The sequence below is a fragment of the Prosopis cineraria genome, unplaced genomic scaffold, assembly GCF_029017545.1.
Source record: "Prosopis cineraria cultivar Desert tree isolate PC_DT_omini unplaced genomic scaffold, ASM2901754v1 PC5, whole genome shotgun sequence".
Lineage (NCBI taxonomy): Eukaryota > Viridiplantae > Streptophyta > Magnoliopsida > Fabales > Fabaceae > Prosopis > Prosopis cineraria.
In genome coordinates, this window is record NW_026555336.1 from 38,440,818 (window position 1) to 38,466,674 (window position 25,857).

Consider the following 25,857-nt stretch of genomic DNA (forward strand, 5'->3'; position numbering starts at 1 on the left):
GCAACTTCAGAAAGAAAAATAAGAAGTAAAACTATATAATAAAATATACCGAATGTAAGTTCTGTCAAAGCTTTTTTGTTAACTACTCTGCTCTTTACTTGAACGATGCAATTATTTGGAATCTTGCATGATATTATAGTAGCATCTGTTTGGGGGGAAGGATTCATAGAAACATCTAAGTTTTCTACTGGCATCACTTGGATAAATTGTTTAATTTTTGATTGATGACCTATAAAAAAATTATATTTTAAATAAGAATCTGCATATGCCTGACAGATATTTATTCGCAAAGGAAGAAATTTTTTCAATACTCTTTTATGTAGATGATGATGAATAGAGTTAAACAAGTATATAGAACCATTATCAGCATAGACAATTTTTTTAGTTACTTTTACTTAAATTTGTCATTTAGGATCAGTTGTGAATTGCAATTTCTATTAAAAAAACACTACAGAAAAAGCTTATAGATGATAGTAGTATGGAATCACTTGGATCATTTAAACTGAGCGCTCTTTTAGCTGTCTTATTTTAGCTATCTTTTACCTTAGATAATCTCATTTGACATTTAAAGTTACCTTCTTCAATTGATTAAAACTACATTAATTCCATGAACTCCCCTTCCGGCTTGACAGAAATAGTCACAAGCAGAATTTCAATCATTGAAATGTTTCAGAAATGCAGTTCTATAATGTTACTTCTGATAGCTATAAAGTGCCTAAAAATTTAGAGAGGAAAAATTTGAACTGTCAAATAAAGAGGAATTAATATGAAAATGTATCATTGAGTTTGGAGATTGGATAGCTTAATTTGGTCAAATTCTGTTTCCCTCTTGAGGTGTTATTTGAGATGGACATGTCATTACATATCGACGAGGAAGATATTATCGTTTGGAGGAATACTACTAAGTATTGATGATATTACCGTTTGAACTCATCTTGACTTAATTGATGTTTCAACAAGACTGCAAAGAACAACAGAAGCAGCATACTTTAACAGCCCTACAAGATACAGGCATTAGTAGTATATGATGAAATGAAGTTGAAGTGGCTTACATCTTGACTTAATTGATGTTTCATCTTAGAAAACTGTCGGTCCGTCGTTTCGATGTGCCATAATAGTTCTGAAGGACAATATCCTTCAACATGATTCAAGCAGTTCTTGGTATACCTCCATATCACTAACATGTAATTCTCCCATTTGAAAATGATGAAGTTGTTGATCATTTTAAAAGAAGTTGCAATGGCCTACTACATTAACGTTTTTTTTTTTTTTGTGAAAATGATGTTGAACTCCATTTTCATTATCAGGTAGATGGTTGATTAATAAGGATACTACAAACTATTTTAGGCATTATATGAATTTGCTTCATGGAAACTATAACATTAGTCATCAACTATACAATATCTAATGAAGGGAAGGTAATACATTTCATGAAGCTGTTGAACTTCATTGATTGAAGGATTGAAAAGGACTCTTGCTGTTAATCCATAGTTAGAGAGCTGAAGATTGTCTGGAAAAAAAAGCACAGACAAACATATAGCTTGCAAAATCATGCGGGAAGTCTTCTGCAAACAGTAAGGATGGACTTAATTTACTTTTATAGAAGCCAACAGCGCATAGTTGAACAACAAAAATGAAAGGAGGTTTCATATCAGGACTCTTTGCATTTAAAGCATTGTATGCACTCTCATAGCAAAGGCCTCATAGACCTCTCCCTGGAAAATGTAAGAGACATCAGTGTTTTTATCTGCATAAGCTTTAAATTTTTCTAAAAATATAAGAGCCAAACCCTTGCATGAATCCTATTACGTCTGTCCAGAAAACAGGAATAGACTGTATAAGAACTAAAAGAAATAATATGAAATGTAAGTCAGAGGAAGATATTGCTTACATACCTACTAAATGATCAATGTCAATCTCGTTCTTTTTGAAATCTGCCTTACTGATTATATCTTTAATAGGGTAAAAATTGAATGCAGTTGAAATGATATTAGCTTCATGTGTCTTGACAAAGGTATTTGCATGGAAGTTAATCTTCCAAGGGTGAGAAGTTGCCTTGAAGTTATCAGCATTAGGGAGCACTTCAAAGTTTTCAATGAAGTAAACCTTTCCTTCTGCGGGTTTTGTTTCAAATTATTGGACTTGACTTTTGGTCTGGATGAAAGCTTGAATCTGGATCCCCTACGCCGAGGAATTGAAAAGATGAGTGAGTGCTGATATGTCAAAAGATTAATGCATGAGTATGCTGAGATATTTACCTTTTCATCAATGAGAAGAAAGGAAATGTTCCAAGTAGCGTATGTTGGGTTATTTTGCTTGATATGCCACTTCCTCAGTGCTCTAACGACGACGCACCAAGTTTCTTGAGAATCACTGACGTTCTGTACAAAATCATATTCGTCAAATGACAGCTTTGAAGCCATTGAGATGGGCAGGCAAAATAGAACGAAAACTATGAGCATAACAACTATCAAAGAGGGTGATCTGAATGCATGTACTTGTTACATTTATGCATGAAAGAACTCAACTATTAGATAGCAGTAGTATTTCACTCAGAAAGGCAATTGACTAAACAGTTTTGAATGGGGAACACGTGGGAATCAGAAGTGCTGTTCAAATGCACACAATTGACGGGGCAAGAATATTTGACTTGGGAATATAGGTAGGACCTGAAACGTCAGTCTGACAAAGGAATAAACATGGACTCAAAACATATATTCTGCCATTAAAATTTGAGATTTAATCATAGATGGCTGTAGATTTTTTTATTTGAAAAATCAGTAAGTTTCTTGCCTTAATTTCTGGCAGGTTGGGGAATTCAGGAGTTGCAAGCTCAACATCATCATCAATTCTTGAATATTGAAAAAAATTTCTTTGATCCAGTAGACTCAGAAGGTGAGGACAGCATTCCTTCAGAGAATGTATTAGTTGCAAGGACTGACAATACAAATGACAAACAATGACAAATTAAACCAGGTATCCTTGATCAGAAATGAGAATTTATAATGGACCCAACCATTAGATTCATCTTTATAAATTTATATACGATGAAAAGTGCGAAAACAAAAACAATTCTATAAGCGTAAACAAATATTTTCATAATAAAATTAATGATATGAGCCAATGAGGATGGGATATTAACGGTAGACCAAAGTATAGGAACCAATGAGAATAGATTTTTTCAGCCAATCCTATTGCTTCTTCGCGACTTGTCGAAGATAGTTGATGATTCTACGCGATTTGTAGAAGTTGATTGATTGATAGTTGATGCTTTTAATATATGTGTGCTCTGTTTTTCCCCCAAGATTTTATGTCAGCAAAATATGTGTGGATGTTTGTTATGCATAACATGCGACTAAGAATTCAAATCCTTGTGTGATAAAGAAATATCATAATTATCAATGGAGTTTGATCTAGGGCAAGGACTGGTTCCTTACAACGCAGCGAATTAATGTTCAAATCTCTATTGAGAAAAAGAAAAGGAAAAATTTTTATATAAATTGAATGCACTACATTATTTATTGTCTATCTAATAAAAAATATAATATTAAATATAAATTAATTCTAACATTAATGATATAGAAAGAGAAAATGTAAGAAATTAAATATATATTTTATTATAAAAATAAACTTAATTAAAACAATGTCACATAAAATTTTATTTAAATAACTTGAGACATTCTAATTGAACAAACCACAAATAACGTAGTGCACCTAATTTATTTAAGAATTTTTTTAAAAAGTATATAAATAAAAAATTATTGACTCAATAGGAAAAATTTATCCGTATAATTTTTGCAAGATTAGATATGATTAATTGAATGTTGAATTGTGATTGTTGCGAAGAGCTTCGATTGTAACGTTTATTTGAGGAAATGTTCATTTTTAAAAGATTCATTGATCAATAAGTAATGCACATATTACTTACGTTTTTTTTAATATAATTAAAATATAAAAAAATTATATGTAAAATATGTTGTATAGTTAAACTCAAGCAAGTACATATTAGTTAAAGCTGAAAATACGGGCGGGCTCGGCCCATAAGGGCCCGGCCCTTATGGGCTCGGCCCTTTAGGTCCTGAGCCCTAAAGCTCGATTTCTCATTTTGACTCTCATTTCTCAAGCCCGGCCCTTATACTCAGGGCTCAGGGCCAGGCCCGTAAGCTGTTTCTTAAAAAATAAAAATATTAAAATAAAATTAAACATTATAAATAAATTAAAATATTTTAAAATTAAAAAATTTAAAATCATCATAATTTTTTAAAAATTAAATAACATACATTAGAAGTCTAGTAATAAAATCTAAATCTTCATTTAAAAAATAGTTCATTTTTTTTATAAATATACAAACATAATAATTATAGAAAAATAAAAAATATCATAAATTTTATACTATACACTGATATTTATTAAATTAGATTAAATTAATTTTAGAATAAATTAAAACTAATAATAATATAATGTGTGTAGGATCAGGTGAGCAGGTCATTGATTTCAAACACGTGTTTTACTAAAAAAATAATAAAAAAAATAATATAACAGGGCTTGAAGGGCAGCCCGGGCCCGAGCCCTATTTCACAGGGCTTATCAGGGCTAAGCCCTCAAGCCCGATTACTTTAAAAAAAATTATTTTCAAAGCCCGAATTTTTATTTAAACAGGGCTTTCAGGCCCGACCCTCTAAGCCCGGTCCTTATTCCCGACTCTAATATTAGTTATATTTTGAGGGAGAGAAACGGGGAAGCAAATACTGGAGGGGAAAAAACAGGAGATAACAAAAGGAAAAGATGAGGGGGGGGCGGGGGTGGATGAAGAAGACAAATATATACTCCTTCCGTTTTATATATATAAAAAAATATTACACAATTTAAAAAAATTAATTAATCATAATAATTATATTTAAAAATTTAAATTAAATTAAAATATTTTATGTTAATTAACAAAAGCATATATTAATTATTTTATATTAATTTAAATTATAAGGGGTGGTTTAATAAATGTATATTTAGATAGGAAATTTTACTTTTATAAAAAAATAAAAAATAATAATTTTTTTTATAAATAAAACGGAGGGAGTATAAACTTGCAAGAAAAAAAATCAGAGAGAAAATTTGCTTTTGTTTCTTTTACGTGATTTTCTGGCCATCCAAGTACAATCATATATTGATATATATAAAAAAAACATTTAATTCTCACTTTTTTCCTCCTCATTTTCTTTCCTCCTATTATTTTCCTTCTCATAATCTAAAAAAAACATTTAATGTATGGTTCTTATAAAATTTTGAGTTAACATACAAGTTAAACCCTGAACTATAAGTTTAACTATTTAAGAGTTATTTAAATTTTAAACTTTTAAAAAATATATTTTAAATCCTAAACAATTAAAATTAGAGTAATTTTGCTCTCACCTTTAAGAAACATTCATTAAATTGAGGCTTAATATGTAACTTTTACCAAATTTTACTATCCATCTCTCTTTTATCTTTATTTGGTGAAAATCACACATTAGGCTCCAATTTGATGAATATTTATAGAAACTTAATGGTGGGATGAAATTATCTTAACTTTAATTGTTTAAAGTTTATAATGCATCTTTTAACCTATAACCTAAGGTTCAAATTGTATATTAATCCTAATTTTTTTAAAAAAATGTAATTCTAAAATTAGAATTGATAATTGATAATTATAAATAGAAAGAAGTAAAATTAAATATTGTAAGAAAATAATTACAATTTGAACGTATTCAATATTTATCACATCAAATTGCATTGTTATCAACCAACCGTTTGAGTGTGGTCTGTCCTCATTAACATTACAAATTTTATAAAGGCACTTAGTGTAAAATTTATAATAATTAAAATTTTTAAAAATAGATATATATTATGACAATTGAGTTGAGTGACAAACAAGAGTTGTCTCCTATAAAAAAATTATTATAAAATGTGCGTATTATATATATATATATATATATAGAGGGAGCACCCTCATGTGCATAAAGTATACTTTTTAGTTAAGTTTTTTTTTTCTCAATCAGCTGCACTTTGTCCATATTAATTAATATATAAATAAAGAAATGCAGCTTTCATAAAATATTTTTTGGCGGAAGCTTTCATAAAAGATAGGCGCATCATAATAAAGTAAAAAGATGCCTTGAATTTTAAAATATATAATTGTTTATTAATGATCATGAATACAGTTAGAGTTAAAAAATGAATGAACCCAACCTATATAAGTTTGGTCCTTATAGGTTCATCCTTTAAGAATTCAAGCTCTTAAGTCTGATTTTTTTAAAATATCTCATTTTTTAAAGCTCAACTCTTATATAAAGGGCTCAAAGTTAAACCCATAAGCCCTTATTATTATTTTTTTATTTTTTAAATTTTTAAAAATTAAAATTTTTTATTATAATATTTCATATATTTTTTAAAAATACAAATTATAATATTTAAAAACTAAAAATAAATAATAAATTTTTAATTTTAAAGTATAAACATATATTTTAAAGTTTAAATTCAATTTAAAAATTAAAAATATTTTATTTTTTAACAAAAAAATAAAAACGAGTTTAAAAAAGTCACCCGAGCTCATTTTTTAAAACTTATTAGGATCATGTTTGAAAGGTTAATTTTTTAAAAAAATATTATTTTTTTTAAATTTAAATCTTTATAAAAATAAATTTAAATGAATCGCCTTTTAAACCTTACTTTTATTTCGGACTCTAAACACAGCTTTATCAATCCTAATGTGTTATGTCCGTAACCACCTTTCAACTTTTTAGCTTTCATTTCAATTTTTAATTTTTTTTAACCACCAATTTGTAAATAATTGTTTTTTATTCAAACCTCTCTCTCTCTCTCTCTAAATATGTGAGAGGGAATACCCCACACTCGCATTGGGAAAAAAGAAAGTGAAAGTTAAGGGATGAAAGAAGTAAAAAAGAAAGAAAGAAAATGGGTCCCTTTCATTAATAATAATAAAATTAATGAAATTGATTTCTTTAATTGAAATGAGATATAAAAACTAAAAAATTGTTTAAAAAACATTTGGTGTTTTTATTTTTTAAATAAAATATAAAATTACTTAGTAATATTAATGTATTAGTATATTATTATATGAGATAGTAAAAATATTTAAAGAACCAACAAAAATTAATTTAATTTATAAGTATTGGACACATAATTTATAAGATCGTGAGATTAAATCTCACTATTAATATAAAGATCTTTTTGATGGGAAATTAATTAATATTTCTATAAACACTTAATGAGTTTGAAGGCATGTTTTGGTGAACTCCTCGAACCAATTCACCTAAATTATTATTCTATCAAAAAAATAAAAATATTTAAAGAAAAGAAAACCTTTCATTTTTGAACACCAAGTAAAGCGACAAGTGTGATGATATGTATAAGATCATTTTATATTATATTATACAATTATTTGACAAATTATGATTTTTTTATTTTATTTTTGGTTACCATATATATCTTTTTATTGAAATAATCCAGTTTGAGAGACACGTATTGCTGAATCTTACGTTGTTTTGGGTCGTCATTGTCATTTCTTTTTATCTGGGAGCCTTGAATGTGATTACCCAATAATAAGTGAGAGTTTACGTCTCGGCCCACGTGAACGGAAGCAGTGTTGGGTCACAGAACAAACAGGTTGAACAAGATTGGGTCGGACATATCCAATTTTGTTCAGTTCGGATATACTAACAAAAAAAAAATTGAAAATATGTTAATATCAAAGCTAGTTAGTAATATCATATTGTACAAATAGGAAATAGATGATAATTTTCTCATATGAAATAATTATTTTAATTTTAATTTCTTTCTATTTTATTTCATTTTTCTTGTCATATGAATGAGTAGATTCCTTTCCTTTATCCACTCGGCCTTCATTTACTTGGAAAAATATAGCAATGGGAATCAGCCAAAAGAGATAGATTCGCGTTCTCTTGACAAAAGACTGAAACAATGATTATTTAACCATGAAAAGTTAGCTCGAATAAATTGAGACCTTGTAATGCCTCCTCACTCGCCAACAACAAAGGAGATGTAAACTTTTAAATAAAATTATGCCTACCAATGATCAAATTTTTGTGGGTCAGAAACATCAAAGATCATTAAAAACTGAAGGGTTTACAAAAACAAATCAATTGTAATGAATAAAACACAAATAAAAGAAACAATACAACAACAAAAATCCCCTAAACTCAATACAAAAGGATATAAAGAAAGAAAAGAAATAACACCATCAAAATCATCCAAAACTTTAAAATAAAATTAGAAAGCAAGAAATGTCACATTTATTAGTGAAAATTCCAAGAGACTAAAAGTTTCATTGAAATATAGAAAACGATCACATTCCTATATAAATAATAACTGTTAACCTAATGATAGATTTACCATCTCCATGTAAAGAGAATCAAAACCATGAACAAGGACAACAAATCAACAATTAACATCACAAAAAATACTTCCATCTGTGTCACAAACAAGTGAAAAGTCCAAGCCACAACCCCAACCGACAAACCCAAATCATTAATATTCATATTGAAAAAACAAATCTCATACTTTGCAAATGGTCATTCCTTCAAATAGACAACCTCTACCTTGCCGGTGCCAATCAAACCCCTATTCTCTTCTTCAACAACGCAGATCGAAGGAAGAAATAAAACACACTAATAGAAAGAGAGGGAAAACTAACCACACACCGACACACACTAGAAACCCCTCATTATAGAAGCCAGCAGGAGAGGCGCCAAAGAACCAAGGCCATAAAAAAAGAACTTTCACTAATAGAGAGAGAAAAGCTCCTATAAAGAAACTCTAGGAGATACCAATCAAAATTAAAATATAAGAATTATCATCTACTCATTCATTTTAATTTATAAGACACTTTTAGATAAAATCATGCATGTTAATAAAAATAATTAATTACACTTTATGATCATATTTTTTAATGCATAAATATATATTTGCAAAAATTCCATTGATTTAATATAACCTTACTTATGAAATATTAAATATAAAGAGCAAAAATTAATATAATAAAGAGGGAAGGATGATATTGAAATAAATATAATTATTAAAATCTTATTTTTATCAAATTCTCTTATATTTTAAAAGTATCAAATAAACTTCAAATGTATCTTTTAAGTTGGGAAGGAGAGAGTAATTTATTAGTTGTTTGGTTATTTTTTAATATAAAAATAAAAAGAAACACCCGAGTGAGTACAAATAAAAAAAATATAACAACATCTCACAAATGGAAACTCATGACTAGCTAAGCTAATTCAAAAGAACGACAAGCAAAATCGCCTAATCTATCCACGCCTAATTTATGTGAACGGATTTATTTATTTATTTATCATCGATTATTTTGGCAAATCAAATGTGGGGAGTGTAACAAGCATTTGTCTCCCATGATTATCAAGTGGACTTTGTGTTGGTACAATCTGCAAAAACGCGCGCTCAAAGTATAATTAGTAGATATATAATAAGAATAAACGTTTGAAGAAATAGTTTAGAAGGAATTAAGGAAACATATATGCCTTTCTAGGCTCATTGAGACAATTCTCATCCCGTACAATAGCAGAAGTGAGTACGATCTTTTTAGCCAGCGAAATTCAAGTTTTCATCCAACCCATTTATCGTAATATTAATAAGAGAGGTTGATCTGTTGTCAAAATTTACAACCTACACTGACACTCTTGTCATTATAGTTAATCACCACTTAAACTAAAACGTAGACGAGCATCCATGCATAACCTTGGTTCTCAAATAATTTTTATTGTCCTCATGATTTTTTCCACAAATTGCAGTTGCAATAACTGAAGATGGGGCATCAAGTACTGAGTCGAGATATGTTGTTCCACTTGACATTGTGAAAAAATGCTGCAGCCAATAGCTAGGGATGCCGTAATTTTGATCAGAATCAAATGCGACTGCATCTGGTAACCAGCTGCATGCCGTATAGATTTACATAATTTCACTATATTTCTCTCACGTTGCAAATAATGGGAAATGAACATGCAAGAAAATACTACCCCTTGTCATTTGCATGAGTAAAAACGGTGCGTAGCATACCATTTCAACTAGATCCCTGCATAAAATATGAAAATCAATGAAATCTTTAAAAAATAAACAATGCGCAGTAAATTACCAAATACTTAATTATGAAATGGTTAATAATTAAGAATATAACAAACCTTTTTTTTCCCCCAGACCCATTAGAAAACCAGCTTCCTCTAAGGCTGACGACAGGGTTCCATTTTTTTGCATCATCTTTCCAAACTGCATATTCATTGACAGAAGGCTTTGCGGTATTACGATTTTGATAATCAAATGTGTGATACATTGAGAAAATATGGATGGAGTTTGTATAACTGTGGTAGGCATAAAAATCAGCTTGCATCTCCAAAGGTTCGGAAGTAGCATCACAGCTTGCATCCCAGGTAGTTAAACTTGCTACAGTCCTTGTTTCCAATAGTAACATATCATAATCAAAAGGTTGAGGATGCCCTAAATAAGTTCTTAACTTGCTCCATTTTGATGTAGTAGGACCTCTTGCAAACTCAATTCTACCTAAAGCTTCATAAAAAAAAATAATGGAAAGTGAAATTTAATCCAAGGGAAAATAATTTATCAAGAAAGGCAAGTTATGCTTCGTACTTGCACAAATGGCGCAATATCAGAAGCATTGACTAGATCATGATGACTAAGTGCCATTGTTAAAAGCTCATATTGGAAGCATATGAAGATCCTCTTCAAGCTGTTGGGTTTAACATATGGAAAAGAAAAATCATAATTCATGGTTAAAAAATATTAGTTAAACCATACATACTTGAAAAAATTCTGAATATCCAAAGTCATCATTAGTCCTACAGTTCCACACATCATTAAAGCAACCAAGTCTTTCTTCCCACGGTCCAATAGATTCTTTCCACCTAAATGCATTTCTGAAAAGCTTCCTTCAATGTAACACTCGCCTAATACACTGAAAAGAAAGCCATTATTACAACAAGATCCCATGAATAGATTATATTAACCAATCCTTTTCACATGATCCATTTAAGTTATTAGTGTATGCCAGGAAATCTAAGAAATCTCGGTTTTAAATCTGCAATCATTTCAAAAAGATCCGCTCAAAAACCATGTTCCTCGATTTAAAAAAAAAAAATGTAATTGAGTTACACAAACTTTTAAAAACAAACAGGAAATAGAATAAATTTAAAGGCTTTCTCTCAAATGGCTAAAAGGAAAATTCCAAGCCTTTTATGTTGGATATTATAAATATTTTTTAATATTTTAAAAAAAATTATTATAAATTAATAATATTAATTATTATTTAAGTTTATTTATTAATTTATAACATATAATTTAAACAACATTATTATTTAAAACCATTTTTTAATTGTGATTAAAGTGGTTTTATTGCCCAACATTATGAGGTCTGCCTATAAAAAGCAATGTTTGCCATGGGTTCAGAAAGCCTTAGTACTCTCGGCCTTTTTCTCCTCTTCTATTATACACCTGAGCATATTCTGTGAGTTTCTGTTGTTTTGTGTCCAAATCTTGAGGAGCTGCCGCGCGATCAACCCGGTGTGGCGGAATAGCTCTTAAGGACAGTGTCTTGGGCATGATTCAGACTAGATTTCACCAGCTGTTGTCAACAATCTTAAGAGCTATTGTCTGCAAGTTAATCTTGTTTGGCTACCTGATGGTTTTGGATCCAATGGAAGCATGTGATGAGGCAGCGAGATTCGATGATGTTGATGAACAAAATTGAGTGCTGGGGCACATGTGAGCAAGCATTGGTTGAAATGGGCAACGGTGGATGGTAACACCAATAATCCTAAATTTGCCCCAAAATTCGGACTCGCTTAAGACCTCAAAGCACCACATTTTGAGTGGAAAGTCCTAACATGTGAAGACTGATAGACATTGGAATCAAACAAAGCATGGCTATTTTGGAGTCTTCAAAATTAAGTAGCAGTTCTCTCTTCAAGAGGTAATCCACATGGACATTGGGAGCACAGTTAACTGATTCGAATGGGTCCTACAAAGGTAATATTTCCTTTCAACCTCAATTATGTGGTAGAATAGCTATACATACATACACAGCACTCGATAAAAAAAGTGTTTGAATTAATCTTATTTTGTGGTTTTAGGCTATTTGTCATTAATCTGTAATAAAGTATTGTAATGACAAAAATAGCATTTATATCTAATTATAAACCGTTATCATTTATTGTAGTAAAGTTTTTTTTGGGGGTTTCATGAAACTATTATTCTGTTAAATGCCGTTGATAGTTTAGTGTTCATTACAATTTTAAATGGGAGTAGACTATAGAACGGTTAATGTTTTGTTGTTTTTTTTTTTTGGGAATCTTGAGTATTAGTAATTGAATGAATATTTTTGCAGTCTCTTTTCTTCTGATGAATTGTTTTAGAAACATAAATAAAAGTATATCAAGTCATGGATATACATTTTATTTCATGAATACAATCTAGTCTAGTATTATTATTATTATTATTATTATTATTATTATTATTATAGCAATTGTTTTTTTGCTGGCTAAGTCAAGGACGTAGCAGTCCAAATATGAAAGAGATCCTCTCTTGAAAAATGGAGTAAGTCGGAGACATTATCTTCTCTTTATATTTAATCTTCATTATTTTCAATGATGGCCATATATTGATTTGTCAAAAAAGACCTCGAGTACGTTTATAATATATATTAGTGTTATATATTGTACATTTATAACTAGATTGCATTCATTTCAAATCTTAATTGTAATAAACGTAAGAAGGTATTCAATTACCATATATTATGGATTGTTTATGATAAAATATAATGAGCATTCAGTTTTATAAATATTATTAAGAATGGAACATAATGTTGGAGACTACGGGAAAAAAAATGTTATCGTTGGTTTCTTAAAGAAGTTTAACTATCATTTATGTTGACATTGAAGTATTGGTTTGGTTTGTATTAATTTATCTACTCACAATTTTTTTTAAATTTGTGAGTTATAAATTCAATCACATGAGGTGTGATTAATTGTGTTGATAATATTGTTATCCTATGCGGTTGTGAAATGCAAAAAGGATTTGGAACGAAACGCACGGTTGATAGCATACTGTGTAATATACTTGGAGTATAACAAATATGATGATAAGAAAAATGTAATGACATGATGAGATTTTAATTTAATAGATATGGTATGGAAATATATTTCAAATGTGGGGGTGCCTAGCAAAAATATTTTGCTTTACTCTAAAAAATTAATTATATATTATATCATAATATTAACCTTATTTTATGAATGCCAAGATGGTTTTATGTTGTGATTTAGAGAAAATATTATATGGAGGCATTATTATTTGCATAAATGCAAAAATTGTGATGTATCATTTTGTGTGGCTTGCACCAAGCATTGTGATGGTGGCACAAAAGTTAATTATTTATATAGTATAGTAGATAAATGTATCTTAAAATAGGTGCATGGCTTATTTAATTATCTTGGTGTGAATATTCATTAATGTGGATAATAATTTGTTTATGAGTGTTTTGGTTCAATGTGAAATAAATGAAATTATGAATTATGAATTCTTGCTATATAAAATATGTGAATATTAATTGAATTATAAATTCATATGAGAAAATCTACTAGTGACTATTCACTCTTAGTAGTGATATAATGATAGGAATATAGTGGAGTCTAAGCTCATTAATTTAAAGTTGAATTGGAGGCTAAGTTGCTAGAGATCTTTTTAGCAATTATTTTGTTGTGTAAAATTGACACTTAGTATTGATGAGTTCTTATTATGCTAATATGTCATTTAAAAAATTGATATATTTATTGCTCAATTTGTATATGCACGAATTTTTGAGAGTTTGTTGCATTAATAAATATTAATCTCATGACATATATTGCGTAAAAATTGAGCATTTCAAGTAATCTTATAAGAGGATGAGATGATTGAGTATTTGATGGGTATTATAAATATGGGTACCATGAATGGTGGATTTCCACTGTATTAAAATAATACAATGACGTTAACTGAATTTTATATTCAGATAAAGAAAAATCTATTAGTAGCTAAATAAAATATTATTTGAGCTAGAGTTTATTACTCTGAAGTTAGCTAATAATGAGGCTAAGTAGTTAAGAAACTTCTCAAAGAATATTCTACTATGAGTAAAACCGACACAAGCCATGTCGATGATTTGAGATTGCCAAATGGTAATAGTCATTATAAAGAGAACAATGGCATATATAAATATCATTTGAGATATAATTAAGCATGCTAAAAGAGGGAGTTGTCTCAATTGATTATGTGAGATCAGATATAAATCTGATAGATCCGTTAACTAGCCCTAGGGAAAAATTTTAATTATTTAAATGTCGAGGGGAATGGGACTTAAGCCAATTTAAAATTAACGGTGATGGCAACCCAACCTTTGTGATTGGAGATCCCATGAAGAAGTTCAATGGTAAGAACAAGTCACTTGTTAGTTCTGCTAGCACTAAATTTTTGTCCCTTCCTATGGCTTGAAAAAGTGCTAAAATGCATTGATTGGAGGTTGAGCGAAAGCTCTTAATGTTTTTCATAGTCTTTATGGATGGTATATTCATTACAGATACACTTGATGAACATACCTATATAAATATGGAGTGGGACCGTTCCTATGAGATCATGGCGAAATCTCTAGAGCATTTGTTAAAACCAGGTGCGCACATGGCCGATAACGTGCAAAACCACGTTAACAACAGAAATTGTGGGGGTATAATCTGACTAATAAGACCTCTAGCACACGACCAAGATTTGTTGATTCAATAACAAAGTTACACCGACTTTTTTGTGTGTTAAGTTTTATTGGTCTAGATTTGGTTCAAGTCGAAAGACACCAAATTTAAAGTGATTATCTTTCGTGTGAATAACTCAAATGATAATGGTCATTTTGACACATTTGGGGGATTGTTGAAATTGTGTCAAAAAGAAAAGTTCCATATTGCTCAAATGAATGGAGGCCTTAATAATGTATACTAAGGTATGAGCTTGGGCAAGTAAATAGGCTTAGAGAAAAAGTAGGTTCATGCAAATGCAATTATGCACGCGTGAGCTAAATGTGGTATCAAACAAACTGGGCATTTTTTTTCTAAAGTTTTGAAAACTATTATGTGGAGTTATATTATTTGTATAAAATAGTTTTCAAGAAAATTTTCCTTCCTTTTGAAATATGTGGGGGATTGTTGGATATTATAAATATTTTTTAGTATTTCAAAAGGAATTATTATAAATTAATAATATTAATTATTATTTAAGTATATTTATTAATTTATAACACATAATTTAAACAACATTATTATTTGAAACCATTTTTTAATTGTGATTAAGGTGGTTTTATTGCCCAACATTATGAGGTTTGCCTATAAAAGGAAATGCTTACCACGGGTTCAAAGAGCCTTAGTACTCTCGGCCTTTTTCCCCTCTTCTATTATACACCTGAGCATATTCTGTGAGTTTCTGTTGTTCTGTGTCCCTACTTTTAGTAGGAAGAGTCTGTTTAATCCTAGGGAGCTGCCGCGCGATCAACTCGGTATGGCGGAAAAGCTCTTAAGGATAGTGTCCTTGGACATGACTCAGACTAGATTTCACCAGCTGTTGTCAATATTTTATGTGTCCAATGGCATAATCGAGACTTGGTCCAACAAAAACACTCCATGTTTGGTTGTTGTTATTTGAAAGCTTGAATTATAGTCCGATGCTTTCGCTTCAAGAACAAATCCTGTATTTTTTCCACCTTGGCAAGTCGTTTCCATATGAAGGGAAAAAAAACTAAATCATGTAAACCATTATTCATATATATTAAATATATAAAATGATAATTATTTTGTAGTCAACCTCATGCTAGTAGAAATCAATTCTTTTCCATCTGCTCCAACAAGTGCAACTTTCAAATCAACCGGGCCTTGGGATTGCATGTAAAAAACTACTTTATATTACTTTATATATATAATGTCAAAATATTAATATCATAAATAAAATATTGATATTTAATTAAATATTAGAAATATACCAAAAACCAAGATTAGAAAGACCAATTCCTATTAAGATATCTTTGAGGATATTCAATTTTATTGCATCCTTATTGCAAGGAAAAACGAGATGAGAGCTGTGTTGCTGCATATATTTCTGAATCATTTCCAATGATTGACTATGGAAGATGATTGAAGGAACTTGAGTACCAAGCTTCGAAACCTTTGTAGATGAACACAAATTATTAGTTAATTCCCAAAACACAATATCTTTAAAAAAAGAGAGAGAATAAACAACTTAATTAGAAGGAAAAAAAAACTTGATTTGGATCCTGTAAGTGACCTGAATTTACTTATTTAATAAGTGTCTCAATTACAGTAATTAATTTTATCATTACTTAAAAATTATCAAGATTTATTTTTATCTAAAAATTTAAAACAATCCTCACTATCAGAACACTCCTCGCATGTGATGTCCCCTAAAAAAATATCTAATTTGATGCTTCCTGAGTAACATTTGACAAAATCTCTTATAGTCGTTTAATTAAATTGAACTGATGTTATTATGATATATGTGGCACTCATTAAGTAAGTGGATTTGTGCCAATCACTGAATCTATATTCAAAAGTTGGATAATTACCTCTATTGTTAATAAGCTCAGCCCATAATCCTCCAAGACCAGCATGATTAATTTCCTATGAAATAAATAATTAGTCATATACATGACATGATAATTTATTCAAAAAAGCAAGGGAAAATATTTACCTCAAAAAAATATTCCAAAAAAGGTATCTCGAATTTTCTTTCCGAACTTAGCACTTACAAGTAATGAAGGAATTGAACCAGTAGCAGCAGAAGATCATCAGCAGAACATCGGAAAGGAAGAGAAAATAGAAATGGCAAAAGAGAGATAAGTGAAGCTTTTGAAGATGTCATTTTTATGAACCCCACTGCTCGCTTGTGGGTCGTGATCCTTTTTTATACCCAGTTGGATACAATTTTTAACAGTAGGATTAAAATAGAAATAGAATTAGTTGGTGAGAAAAAATCCTTTTAAAATTATTTATGCATCACTACTTTCAGTTGAAAATGTAATTAATCCAACTCAAAAGTAATTAAAAGTAATTATTATAAAATTATAAATAATTATTAAAAAAATGAGGGTGATCTTTATTGGCTACGCTTTACAATTGGCTAGTTATAGCTTCTACGTACTTACATCAACAATATTTGGTGTATCATGTTTTTAAAAGAGAAACATCATCATTCTATTTTATAAAAATTGAGATAGATACTAATATTTCATTATCACTTAACATTTTATTGCTTTTATTTTCATAAATTAATGATGAGTCTTACGCATACAAAATTATTTTTATGGCATACATTTTTCTAGTTTATTTTATTTTTATTGAATTCAAGTTTTAATCCAAGCTATTTATTGTCAAAATTTCCAAATTATAAAATCATTCTGAATGAAATACATGGCCTGTGAATCAATTAATTATTACTTAAACTAAAACAGAGATGACCATCTATGCATTTGCTTAATTCTCAAATAATGCTTCTCGGTTTGCCGATGCAGTAAATGAGGACGGAGTTTGAAGTAAATGCTCGGTGTTCAAGTTGTACCTAGAGAAGGATGACTCAATTCGATTCATGGAAGTTGTCGCATTTTACTGTTCCTTCTGAGATGTATAGAATTTCATCATACGACAATTCTAATTTAAAAATAAATAAATTCAGGGTTAAAAGGTCTATGCTACTTATGCCCCGGCAAAGCTTCCATGTGCTATGGATAAAACTATCACTATATTTGAGCATCCATTCTCCAGAATTATACTGGCCTAAGCCAAGTGTTTTAATCTCAAATCAAGTTATAGGGGAAGACGCTCACATCCATTTAAATACTTGGGAAATTCTGAAGAAGCCACAGAACCGAGTTCTGTTGTTACAACTGACAAATGAAATGATGATGATCATGTACTTTTAGAGTAGTTCCGGTCTTCTTATTCTGAAGTTGATCTTGCTTGCTGCTCCAAACATCATATATCTTTGGTGTAACTTTGGCAGTGATTGTCCAGTACTTCCAGATTTCAGTATGAATGGTTGTTTCCAGTTCCTATAGGGACTTCAGTAATGTACAAGCGTTGTTATCTGACCAACCCAAGTTTTCCAGGTGAAACCCTGACAACTAAAGGACTGTAGACATGCAATCTTTCATTCCTCCATAACAGGAAACCAAATGTATAGCCCTTTGAGGGAGAAGCAACTTTGAAATTCACAGTGAAGTTGATTTTCTGCCCAATCCTTGTGAAGATTAACCTGTTTGGCACCACGGTGACATTAACTCCTGCAGGAGGAGACACTGCGGCTTTGTAAATACTTATCGCTTTTCCAACATTAGTCACAGTTCTAGTCACTGAGAAATTGTCTTTGAGGTTTGGCACTGTGATGGATGGGTAGTTGAGCTCGGATGCAGATTTGAATGCCCTATCACATGTTCTGTTGTTTCTAGTAACAAGATGGAGTGACCTCTCATTGTACCCAAGTGAACAGAGGAATGCTAGATAATCTTCTGCTTCTATATCATAGATGAGACCGGGGTCAAGAACTCTTGCAGGGTTCACAAAGCCTGATCCATAATCAAATGCATTGGCACTTCTTTGTTCAGGATCGGCCCTGATGAGTCCATGGTGCTTATCCAGAATTGTAGCTGCACGTTGAAGTAGTAGTTAGTTTCTCAAACTGAAGCCGCAAAGCTTCTGCACTCCATTGATCATTTTTCTTTCTGTCTGGGTACTCCGTGATTGATAGAATTTAATTAAGATAAGATTTATGTTTCTATTTGTGCTGAGGAAGAATCTCTATAACAGAGTTGTGTAGAAAATTAATTAAGATAAGATTTATGTTTCTATTTGTGTTGAGGAAGAATCTCTATAACAGAGTTGTATAGGCCCCAAGAAAAAGACAGTATTTTTAATGTAATACCAGTTGTCATGATGGCAGACTTGATAGCAGATGGAGACCATGAAGGATGAACAGCTTTGATTAAGGTTGCAATTCCAGTTATATGAGGACAAGCCATGGAAGTTCCTGAGAGAATGTTGAACATCATGTTTTTGGCTGCTGGAGACCAAGCTGCAAGGATGTTCAATCCTGGGGCTGTGACATCAGGCTACGTAAAATTACCACAAAGTCAGAATTTCTCTCCTCTAGGAATATCATGAACACCCATAATTCGTGTTGGATTTCCCTTTATATTACTGATAGTGAGAATACATCACCTTCAGAATTTCTGGGGTTAAGCTGTTGGGGCCTTTGGAAGAAAATGCTGCCACACGTGGTGCAGGCTTTGCTCCTAATACTGTCTTTGCTCTGGAAATCCTTGCCATTGCCTTACTATTAAGGATAGAAGTGGCAGAAAGTAAGACAGAGAATCGAATGCATTCAAATATTTGGAGGAAAAGCGACACAGAAGAACATAACAGTATGTACTTAACACCTCTTTTATATTTATGTCTTTCCAAAACATTAGATATCTTCACTTTTGTGGATGTAGAGAATTCAAAAACAAACCGTGTATTGTTGATGTACGAGAGAATATGGCGGCCTGTTCTCCTTCCAATAATGACTGAAGGTATCACAAACGGGAGGGCAATATCTTGACCTGTTTCATCTATAAGTATCATTCCAACTCCGCCTGCTTCTTTCACTAAAGTACTTTTCACTACCTTTGACTCTATTGAACTCTCTGCATGTCGGCACACCAGAACTTTCCCTTGGGTCTTGGTCTTATTGAGGGAACTTTCTATGCAGTAGCTACAAAAACAAAGAAAAGACAACAAAATTTTCTTATAAGAACATCCTTTTGCATTGACCTTTACACATTTCTCTCATTCAAAAGTACCTTGTGCTTCACCTGGATTGATAAGGAGTGAAATATCCTGCAGAAGCTTCAGAAGCAGAAATTATCCTTGCAAAGGCACTCATTTCAGAGAGACTCAGACTTTCACCCTGTTACATTTATCAAGAAAAATTGTCAGTGAAACAGTCGGAGAAAAACCTTATTTTGATTCCAGATAAATAGATACTCTTTCAATTTCGTTATCTACAAATCAGTCCTTTTAGTTGAATCCCTTTATCATTAACATACTTCTAATGTTGCTCTTTCAACAAAAAATTTACACCAAAGTTAACTGGGATTGGACATTTTTTTGTCGCCCACTAAACTCATGCCTCACTCCTTTTATGAAACCGTTTTCTAAATTAGCGAGCTCATGCACCCTTCCTTGAAATATGTTGTGTCAGGATCTTTTATAATTGCTTGTTATGAAGTTCTTACAGTGTTGAGAGGTAAATAAATATAGAAGGTGGAAGTATCTATGCAAGGAATTTTTAAATTTAATGATTGTAAAGTTTTTGCAGAGTTTAAAAAGAAAACAAATTCTAGAGAATTCAAGCACTTCATTTTCTTTCACTCTTTTTTGTTTCTTTTTTGTGATAATCGTTTGGTATTATAAACTAATTCATATCAGAACCCTGTCATGCTTTAGATGAGAGTATCTTTTTTAACATGGTTTTCTTTCACTTAAGAGTTTAATTTCTATGTTCTCTTTATAAACTTTACAAAATCTTTGCATTAATGAAAAACTTTCTGATAAAAGTGATAAATTCTTACCGTGATATTGACACTATTTCCCAATGTGACATCAGAGGTGAAATCCCTATCAGTGGAGCTAGCAGCAACAGTGATCATCCATGGTGCAAGGTTGGTAACAGAACCAGGATACCCTTCGTTCCCAGCCGATGCAACCACCAGCACCCCACGATTGGCTGCTTGATACGACCCCACTGATATAGCATCATTAAAGTAGTCTGCTTGAGGAGACTCAGGACCCAGAGACACAGACAAAATGTGAACCCCATCTCTAATAGCATCATCAAAAGCAGCCAGCAAATCTACATCATAGCAGCCTGAGTCCCAACAAGTTTTGTACACAGCAATCCTAGCCATTGGTGCTCCTCCCCTGGCTCCTCCACCTGCACATGCATCAAAAGTCACACTATTCACAAGTTGTAAGCTATGTAATTTATTCATCAATCAGATTCTTTGTATTGCACAAAAACTTACCTAGTTAACACATAAAATTGAACGATATATATAGAAAAAAGTTTTAAATAAATATTTCAAACGTAATATAAAAACTGTCATATCAAACAAACTACCGGAAATACCTGCCAATCCCATATAGTTCATGTTGGGCACGTACCGCCCTGTGGCTATTGAAGCTGTGTGGCTGCCATGGCCGGAGCTATCTCTTGGGGATCTGAAAGAGACTTTTATGTCTGAGTCTGATCCTTCTTCTACTTCATACCCACGCATGTAGTATCTAGCTCCAATGACTTTCCTGTTCCACATGGATTGTTCACTAAAGATGACACACCTGACGTATGTATAAACTAACATCTATGAAGTGAAATAACAAGGCTTGTTTTCTTTTAGTCTCTTAAGAATTGAATTATTAGTTAACTTAATCATAATGACGAGGAGCATAAGGTTGAACTAGAAACCTGTTGCAAGAAGAAGCATTGAATGCTTCTCCTGATTCACATTTTCCTTTCCATCCTGGTGGCACCGGCGGCATGTCGACATCGCTAAAACTTGGAGATTCAGGCCAAATTCCTGATTCAATAGCCATTATGATCTACATTAATTCTTAAATGATGCAATTCAAATCATTTATCTCAACAATTTCAGTGTACATAATAATATATTGGGAGAGAAATCGAGGAAAAGGAGACAATACATAATTTTAGAGATTTAATTTGTAAAAATGATATTTACAACTAAAATGCTACAGAAAAAGAAAGTGACAGAGTTTCCGCAAGTTAGGTAAGAAATGAAGTGGGAAATTTCCCATGAACCGAATACTTGCCTTTGGGAAATATTGATTACTTCTACACGACATGCAGAAGTAATCAAAATAAAGCCTACTGTGAAAGGTAAGAGCGCTCAGTGCTCACCAGTGTCAATGAAACCAACGATGATGTTTGCTTGGTTTCTGGTGGAGAACCCAAGAATCTCCATCGTTTCATCGTCCAGAAGACCCATAAAGTCCCACGAATGAGTTGTATGTAGCCTTCTTTTAGAATTGGGAAACACAGAAACCACTCCAGGCATTTCTGTCAATTAATTTGAACATCCATATCATAGACCAATTAATTCTGGATTTAAGAAAATCTTGAGGTCCAAAATCCATATACAAGAGTCGAGAAAGATGAGAAAATAACTCTTAATTACTTGAAATCTGAGAAGCCTGCTCATCAGTCAGCTTCGCTGCAAATCCCCTGAAACCATGTTTGTAGCTATAAACAAGCGAAGCTTCGGCTTCGTTAATGCTGTTCGTCATTCCCCATAGGAAAAAGAGAAAGTCACAAATCTAAAACCAATCTTCGATTCTAGTCTTCTGTAATATTATTCTCTCTTCCAATACACGAATGTAGACTATCTAAATCAGTCTGAAATAAACCGGTAAGAATTATAGAGACACTGACCTTCCACTGTGAACAGAAGCAAGAATTTGGTGGTGGTGCCTTATAATTTCGGCTGGGTCTTCGCCATTTTTGCTTCCCATGTAGACTACATAAACCTGCAAGGATCCAATCCAGAATTCCTGATTCCATAATTTGCAGTAAGAAGAAAACTAAACAGTGTGATTTGAGCTTACCTTTGCAGAGAAGCACATGGTAATCTGTGCAACAGAAACTGCGAGAAATAGATAGAAGAAGGCACTGCTCCCTCTTGTTCTTGCATATCCAGAAGCAGACATTGTGTAAGTCCCAGCTTGTGGCCTAATGTTGACCAACTCTGATGCATTGGAGTGAAAAGTAACAACGGCCAAGCTGCATATATAGTGATAGAAAGGAAAGGGCAGCAACCAGTGGCAATTAGGTCCAAGCACTGTGGAGTAAGGTTTCAACTTAAGGGGCTTGGAAAATAAATAAATATTTTTATTTAGCAGTGTATACATTTTAGTGCCAATGTTTTAAACAAGATTGGACACTTGTGTGCATTCAAACAGAAAAGCTAATCTTTCAGAATATGAGGAATTAAATTCTTGTTAAGAGACTCCGTATTGATGTGTTTTGAACAAGATTGTTTATATTATAGTTGTGTAGAAGAAAAAAAGAGTTATTTTTATTTTTAAAGCTTGTCAATACTTAAATTTAAATTAATTAATATACCCATAAATTCTGAATACAATCATATTCTTTTATGCTGCTATTTTGAGTATTTTCCCCTACGCATACAAGTATGAATATAGTTCGTATTCATAGAAATATGATAAGAACGAAAGAAGAAAAGGAGGTTGAAGGAAAATGATAGGAGGTGAAAGTAGTAGCACTGGCAAGAAAACTACTGAGATAATGTTGTCCCAAATATTTTCTTCTAGTTCATGATGGGTCCCAGCAGTTTAAATATTTTCTTCTAGTTTATATTTATTTTTTGTCTTGTAAAATTTAATCTCTTATCATGCTATATTAATAAATATCATGTCGTTTATGTGTATGTTGAAGTAAATCCTATGCGTTACATGGAATATAGGAAACGAGTTACGCTTTTGATGACTCAAACAATACAAGTAGGATATTAAAAAAAAAAATGAAAACGATCAAAAATCCACTTGACTTAAGATCCAATTTATATTGAGAGAACATATCAACCAAAGATAACCAGAGGAAGTTTATATTAATTAAAGATCAATATATTTGCAAATTTTACAGCATTTCATTAATCCATAATTGATATTAATTTTGTTTCAAAAAAGATCGAATTGCCCCTAAATTTAAAATTAGAATGGGTTGTTATTTTTAAATAAATTATTATCAAAAAATGAATGGATTGTTGTTAATATAAAATCAACACTTATAAATTTAAGTACATTCCATCATTTTTTAAAATTGTAAAATTCAAAATATGTTGTTATTCTTAAATAGGTTATTGTCAAAAGGCGAATGGATTGTCATTAATGTGAAAACTAACATTTATAAATCTAAGCAAACTTCATCATTTTTTTGAAGTCATCAAAATTTAGAATGAGTTATTATTTTGAATGAATTCTTATCAAAAGACGAATGGATTATTGTTAATATAAAACCAACGCTTATAAATTTAAGCCCATTCCAAACAAGTAAGAGTCAATTATTCTTAATATCAATTAAGTTGTTGTCAAATTCCTAATAACAATTTAGGGGCAATTCAGGTTTTTAGCAACAAAATTAATATCAACGAAGGATCAATGGACTATAATGAAATTTATAAATTTATTAATTTTTGAATGATATAAACTTTCTTTAAGGTCCTCAATTGATATTTTCCTTATGTTGGAATCGACCTTGCTAGATATCATATTGAAGAAAAATGAAAAAAAAAAATGATAAATTTAGAGATAAAACACAAGACCCATGCATAATCAAATGGAGTTTTTTTTGATCAAGTACTTTAATTACAAGGTTAAAGTACATTTTTTCCTTTATTTTTTTTTAAAAAGTGTTGGGTACTCTATACTTATAAATGAAACATTTTCCCCCTAAGCTATTTTTGAAAGGAGCAAAAATTTCCTTTCATTAGTGATTCGTTAACTTTATCATTTTTATTGACATGACATGTCCTTTAATGTTAATTTTTTTAAACTATTTTTTTTTAGGAATGCTAGGCATCCTAAAATTTTGTTAAAATAAAATTTAATAAATATTATTAAAATATTTAATATTTATTAAGAAAATAATTTATTAAGAAAATTGATGTTAATTAAGTCTTTTAAATTCTCTAAGTCATTCTTCATAATTTTTTTGTTCAACTAACCTTCAAATTAAAGGATATTTAGAATTAAAGTGTCATTTATTTTTAATTAACATTTTCATATAATGTAATATGCTTTTAATTTTAAAATTAAGAAAATAAGTTACAAATTTAATAAAATAATATTAATTTCATCCATTTATTTGGAGTTCATTCCCTCTTTTTTAATATAAAATTATAAAATATTAAATTTTAACAGTGCAATATTTAAAAAAAATTATTAATTGATTAAAAAAATTATACAGAACAACCTAAAAGATTTAAAGGACTTAACATATTGTTAATTTTTTTTATAACATCATTTTCTACAATTTATTTAAAAATATTGTTGTTGTGCTGTGTTAGTGTTAAAATGCATTTTTTCTTATATCTTGAGAAATTTATACTAATAAGTAAGGCATTTTTTTAAATTATTTTTTAAAGGAACAAAAATCTTCCTCCATTAATGAATTAATAATGGAGAGAGATTTTTACTTATTTAAAAAATAATTCACTTATTAGTGCAAAGTGTTCAATACTTTCAAAAAAAAAAGTACAAAAAATGCACTTTAACACTTAATTATAAATTCTTTAATTAATTAAAAAACATAGAGAATACCTCCTGTTTATAGGATATATTTTAAAAATATCTTTTTAAAAATACAAGACACTTTACAATAATGAAATTATTTTTTAATTTTATTTTTTATTATTGTAAAAATATTTAATGTAATTATATTATAATTTAAAGTTAAAGATAAAAATAAACATATATATTATTTTTTTATAACTATAAAAAATATTATATTTATATAAAATTAATTTATTTAAAAATGTAAGTACTTTGTAATAGAGAGCGAAAATAATAAAATAAATAAAAAAGAATGAGTGAATTTAGGGTGTCCACCGAAATGTGGATAGGGCACTCGCATTGCGAGGGCTGCCAGCGGGGGCACTGATCC

General features: G+C 30.5%; 1 protein-coding gene and 1 pseudogene across 2 annotated transcripts; both read right to left on the minus strand.

The window, feature by feature from the left end:
- Window positions 1–10,439: 10,439 nt before the first annotated feature.
- LOC129310889 (alpha-L-arabinofuranosidase 1-like) lies at window positions 10,440–15,704 on the minus strand (annotated as a pseudogene).
- A 2,141-nt stretch (window positions 15,705–17,845) lies between these two features.
- Window positions 17,846–22,940, minus strand: LOC129310395 (subtilisin-like serine-protease S). 2 transcript variants are annotated; one of them, XM_054952214.1, is made up of 12 exons: window positions 22,782–22,940; window positions 22,609–22,703; window positions 22,355–22,401; window positions 22,078–22,236; window positions 21,625–21,736; window positions 21,289–21,461; window positions 20,732–21,093; window positions 19,973–20,067; window positions 19,630–19,872; window positions 19,338–19,452; window positions 19,042–19,228; window positions 17,846–18,766 (listed from the first exon to the last, which is right to left on the minus strand). In XM_054952214.1, exons 1-12 carry the CDS (start codon window positions 22,881–22,883, stop codon window positions 18,204–18,206), a joined length of 2,253 nt encoding a protein of 750 aa, XP_054808189.1. In that variant the 5' UTR covers window positions 22,884–22,940; the 3' UTR covers window positions 17,846–18,203. The 2 variants fall into 2 exon arrangements, with proteins under 2 accessions (XP_054808189.1, XP_054808188.1); XM_054952213.1 differs by having other exon boundaries at window positions 22,355–22,452.
- Window positions 22,941–25,857: the final 2,917 nt, after the last annotated feature.